This window comes from Pteropus alecto, unplaced genomic scaffold (genome assembly GCF_000325575.1).
Source record: "Pteropus alecto unplaced genomic scaffold, ASM32557v1 scaffold44, whole genome shotgun sequence".
Classification (NCBI taxonomy): Eukaryota; Metazoa; Chordata; class Mammalia; order Chiroptera; family Pteropodidae; genus Pteropus; species Pteropus alecto.
Window position 1 is genome coordinate 5,852,747 of NW_006436812.1, and position 6,000 is coordinate 5,858,746.

Here is a 6,000-nt window from a genome sequence, read left to right on the forward strand (position 1 = left end):
ACAGTGCAGATGCTCCAGCTAGGTCAGCAGAGGCCCCGCCCAGGGTCTCCAGCCTCCGTGACATCCTCTTCTGTGATCTGAAGATGACCTGAAACCTGGTGGTCTCAGGACATGTCCCAGTCACCCCTGCATCCCGGGTGTCGCCACAGCATCTCCAGTTCTTGACAACCTGCAAAGCTCAGCATCTTCAACACTTTAACCAGGGCTGGCCTCTCGCCAAGACCCTTCCCCTTCCTCGCACAAATGTTTGAGAAAAACACAACTGAACACACCACTGTTTCTATTAAAAAGTATTCCCTCTTCATCAAATAATGTGAAGATTTTCTAATGGTCTTCTGTAGATAATTCTTGATTTTCTAACCAGACCACAGACACCTGGGAATGTCTTTTTTTTGGGCATTTCACACGATGCTCTTCGGTGCTAAGAACACTGCAGTTATTTAACATGATAAAATGCTTCTATGCACCACCATCTATGAAAACGCTAATTTTTACATTTGTGACTCCACTATTTGAAATCATTCCTCTATTATCTTTATATCTTCATATAATCCAAAACAAGGCACAATTGTACCACATGAAATGGAAATCCTAAAGTATACACAGTTGGCAAAAGATAATTCCACAAAGACAGCCAGAACTTAGTAATTTACCAAGAACCTCTGGTTTAAAAATATTTTTCTCTGTCTTAGACAGCTCCACTGTGACCCATCTTTGAAGTAGCCTGGGCCACAGGTCTCCTAATCCAGGGGTCCCCAACCCCAAGGCCACAGACAGGTAACAGTCCATGGCCTGTTAGGAACTGGGCCTCACAGCAGGAGGTAGGTGGCAGGCAAGCAAGCAACGCTTCATCTGTATTTGCAGCCACTCCCCAGCGCTACCATCACTGCCTCAGCTCCACTTCAGATCATCAGGCATTAGATTCTCATAGGAGCACCGGTCCCTGGTGCCAAAAAGGTTGGAGACCGCTGTCCTAACCTACTGTGCACAGGGAGTCTTTGTCACACAATAGACCATGTGTCAGGGTTATTGTGTCGTCCACTGTGGGCAGCCATCACATAGGATATACCAGTGTGTGCTAGACAGAGTCGAAGGAATGCCTCTCCTTCCTCTTCCTCCTCTTCTCCCAACGAAGTCTGACAGCTTCCAGCAAAGCCCGATATCTTGGCTGGCCAGTGTGGCTCCATACAGCTGTCACTGCACTTGATTTTATTAAACAACATTTATTGGATCGGACCAAGCAGAAGAACCACAGCGCTCCAGCCTCTGATCTGATGTATCCATCCTCCCGGAGAGTATGGAGGGCAGGGACTTACAGTATGCACAGCTGTACTCCAACCAGCTGCCCGGGGCCTGGCCCCAAGTACCTGATGAAGGGAGAATGAGAGTGATGGCAGTGGAGACAGGACTGGAGCCACACCAGGCACCACACGCAGTTCCACTCCTGGAGAGTGAGTGCACACTCTGGCCACTCCCTGTCCACTGCTCTCTGAAAGCCAAGGCTAAACAGGGCCCACAGCCCACCAGTCACAGAACTATCCTGATTTCAGGCAATCTACCTTCCAGAACACCCTCTTGAGAACACACAAGACGCAAGTCCATGTTGCACCATGAACTCCTTCATCCTTGAGTGTTAAGGTGAGCGCAGCTTCAGCTGGTATCTCACTGACTCATTTTGAAAGTAAGGAACCCAAGGTTCAGGCATGTTGAATAACTTTTCCTTTGTCCCACAGCTGAATCAACCAATGGCAACTCTAGGGGTTGGGTGAGACGGGTTGAAGCTGGGTCTCCTGACTGCTGATTTGAACCTTTCTCATAAAGTTTCAGTCTCCCAAAGGTTGACCAAATTAGGATGAGATATTTCATAAGACGTCTTTTAAAAACCTAGAAGCTACAGGCAGCCCACAGGTTATACAAAATGTAAGTTCTGTATAGCGATTTACTGATCACTAAGCAAAAGCATAGCAAAACCGGGCGACACGGCTCAATTGTGGAGAAGGTACACTGTGTGACTAGCTCGAAGGGTGGAACGAAAGTTTGATAAGACACAATGAAAACTGAGGGTCCAACTCTGCACCACCTCGGGCACCCCCTCATCTAAACTGTCCTGACAGGGCAGCAGCTTGGAGGTATTCTTGGGACCTCTACCCGCTACCTCCCCACAGGGCCTCCCCGTCCCCTGTCCATCTGCTCAGACTTGGCCTGTAGCCCTGACCCCGCGACCAGGCACTGGGAGCCTGCTAAGCACTGGCCAGCCGGACCTCACTGCGGTATTTACTGCACTGAGCCAGGCACTGGTATTATCCCCATTTACAGATAAACTGAGATGCACTAGTTTGCCCAGAATCACCCATATCGCTAACTGCCAAATGGGGAAAGGCATTAGGAGTTTTGTTTCCTGGCTCATGTTCTCACAGAGCTGTGAATTCTGGGTTTCAGTCTCAAATGTGTCCTTGGGTCACTCTAGGCAGTATGGTAGGGCTACAGGAACATCTGTTTTGGCATCAAGCAGATCCACTGGTTTCTCCTCTGCAGCTTACTTTCTGTTTAGGTTGAGCATATTATTTACACAACAAACTTCAGTTTCTGCACCTATTTAAAACTAAAGAAACAGATGCAAGAGGCCTGGCACATAGGTGCTAAATCTTAAGTATTTTCTCTTTATCAATTCAAAAAGAATTCGAAATTGTACTAGAAAAAAATTATTTTTCGGTGAGGATGAAATAGTCTGTTATTACAGAGAAAAAAAAACAGTTGTGTGGAGAGAATCAAAGCAAGGAGGACTTCTCTTTCTCCAGTCTTCTCCAAATTTACTGCAAGGTTCTCATACATGTTAAGACTGAAACTGCCAAGAGCGATAAGTAATCAATCAAAGGAACCTCCAATGACTGCACTGTGATTATTCCTTATGCATAAGGAAATTATATTTTTCTGAAGAGAAAAACTAAAAATGCCAGTATAGGAAGTCATCGCTTAATATCACTGACACGTTCTGCAACTTTAAACAAAACAATGTATAATGAAACCCATTTTACTATGCCCTAAGTTCTTAGGGCATCTCATCAACGTTATGAACAAGGACCAAATCTGAGTACCTGCTGGACTGTTCGTTTACTTACTGATCCATGCTCACCACCTCAGGTGGAGATTTCCAGTCTGAAAGACAAATGCTCCTCTAAGAATAGTTTTCAAAGCTTAGGGGCATGCAATCACAACCTGATCTTCTTTTCTGCTGTTAATGGAAGCTCCAAGGGAGCAGAGGTTGCCCTGAGGCATAAGGAGGGGGAAGTCCTGGGTGTGGAGAAGTGCAGCCAAAGGATCCTGGTAGCCCAAGCAGATCATAGTCAAGAGGAGCTAAAGGCCACCCACAGGCCAAGAAGTTCTATGAAGCAAAGAAGACATACTTCCTACTCTTCCTCTCCTAAAAGCCACCATTATGATTTACCTTAAATATTTTCTTGCTAAGATAGGAAAATGCATTATTCACAAGATGCACAAATTCTAACAAATTTCCACTTTACTAACGGAAAGTCAATTGCTGCTCTATACCACACTGGAGACAGGAACCAAGAACAAAAGCATCAAGGATCTGATACAAGGCTAATCCAGGAAACCTATACCATCTAAGCAAGTCACAACCAACTAGCTAAACCAAAGCAAACTTCCCCTCATCACCTGACTGCCAAAAATATAACTGACCGGGTGGCTCCATAGTGTAGGGGTTAGCACATCTGCTTTACACGCAAAAGGTCCTGGGTTTGCGCCTCAGGTGGAGCCACGGACCATACCCCGGGTGAGCCAGGCCCAGGGTGATCCAGGTTTCTGGTGCGCCAGGTCCCAGTGAGTGCCACAAACACGTTGGGGGGCAGATGCACTGCCTTCAGAGATCCAGTTCTCAAAGGGAGACGGCAACATCCATAGGTCAAGGGTGGAAATGGGACGAGAGGGGGTGGAATTTAAGGGGTGGGGTGGGAATACATACACACACACACATAACCACTCAAGTTTTATCATCTCAAATACAGGAAGCCATTTACAGATAAGAGTGCATTCACACAAACTCCTCTTCTTGCAGCCAAACTTCAGTCACACTTTGAGAAAGTGGAGCAGTCACTGCTGTTCCTCATTTAACAGGTGAGAACGCCTCTCTGATAGAAAAGCATATTCAAGCGGTCAAGTGAGCAGACCAAGGTCAGAGCAGAGGGCCAGGGTGACAAGGTAGTGAACTCCGACTGGACTCTAGATCCAGGGCATCTGAAGCCACAAACAAACCCTCGAAGGCACCCTAGGAGCTTACACATAATAACTTAGACACACCTATAACTAGGAATGAAAACTATTTTTCACAAAACAAATGAAGCCATAAAAAGAAATTAATATTTTCCTAATGATTCAACTATCATATCCAAAATAAACTTATATGAGGTAAGTTTTACTTTCTGAAATAAATTACTTTACATTTACATCTTTAAATAAAAAATACTTACATCAAAATTCTTTACCAAAAAATGAGTAAATCCATGATTTCAGAGGCTAGCTCTCAGTTGAGAATGAGGCAGAAAAAGCAAGTTTAATGTTACACTTTTGGTACAGATCTACAAAATGTGTTCTCTGTTAGCTTCTGAAATATTTCCTTTTAAAAACTACCAGGACCATCTAAATAAATTTAAATGACCATTTCCCAAGAAGCTGAGGTTTTTCATGCAAAACTCACTGGAAATTGATGTCATATACCTACGAAAGTGCTGCAAACTTGCCCTAAAACAAAAAGGATGTTAAGAGCAGTTCCCTTGTACAATTCAGGAAAAGCAGAATGCTGCAACAGAAACAGATAAAAGCAGAAAACAATGGAGAACCAGCACATCGGGAGCAAAACTGACACGTGGTTTTCTTATTATTTTGGTAGAGACCCTAGTAAAGATGTAATATTCTCAATGTCCTCTGAATACTGTGACAAACACTGTAGACTATTGCTCCTTTATATCAAGGCCACAAATGTTTTCACTACCTACTACTTAGGAGAGATCCTTTCCATGGCACGGAAACTCCAAGGTCCACGTCTTGATGCCTTTAATACTTGAGCCTAGAATACTTGAAGCAGACGGTGATGAGCCCAAGTCAAACCCTGGCATCACTTTTGGCTTCTTATCAATCTTCCCTCAAATGAGTTTCAAAAGCCCGTTCCTTTGTTGTATTTCCACCATCCGACCTCTGGCAAAGAGATCGCAGGTATTTTCTCTTTCCACTTCTAAACTATTGTCTGCTGTGTAAAATAGTCTACCTTATAAATCGAAAATGATCCTTTGAGGGGAAAAAACGACATTCAGGAACCTATTGTATTAGCCCAAAGAAAGGATACTTATGCCTGCCTCTTAGCATAGTTTATATACAGAGACAGCCTTTTTGGAGGAGAAAGGGGCACATCCCCTCCAGAGTGCCACCCCAAGTGAGTACTGGACAGATGTGTGAGCGGGATCGGGAAATGGGGTGGAGGCCAGGAGGCAAGTACAGTGCGACTCTGGAAGTGGCTGGGGTCCCCAGTACCTTTTCCGCGGGGCCCGGAGCTACTGGCGCTGCTGCTCCCCCCTGCGCAGGACGAGTCCTTCCTGAGCCTCTTGCTCTGCGGCCTCACGCTGGACCGAAGGAAGTGGTGCTGGTCCTGGGGGCAGGCGGGCGGCGGGGACGGGGCCTGCGGGAGCGGGGGGTGGCGCCGCCTCGGCCGCCCCGGGGGGTCTTGCCGTCCCTCTTTGTGCCACTGCTGTCCTCGGCCGCGTCCCCGCTGCCGGCACCCTCTCCCTCCAGCGCGTCCTCATCGGCCGCCCTCTTGCCCAGCCTCTTGAGCCCTTCCTCCCCGCCGCCGCCGTCTCCCAACTTCACTGTCATCCTGCGGGAGAGGAGAGGGACCCCGGTGAGGCCGGCGCGGCCCGGAGCCGCCGCGAAGTTTAGCCACCCGCCTCCCTCTCAACATGGCCGCCGTTGTTTGTTCCAGGTCCTCCCGCG

General features: G+C 46.9%; 1 protein-coding gene across 1 annotated transcript in view; it reads right to left on the reverse strand.

The window, feature by feature from the left end:
- CRAMP1 (cramped chromatin regulator homolog 1) overlaps nucleotides 1-6,000 on the reverse strand; it is a 58,542-nt gene that overhangs the window by 50,671 nt on the left and 1,871 nt on the right. The window contains 2 exon segments of the mRNA XM_025048263.1: nucleotides 5,545-5,706; nucleotides 5,709-5,884. Coding sequence (XP_024904031.1) covers nucleotides 5,545-5,706; nucleotides 5,709-5,884 — 338 coding nt within the window.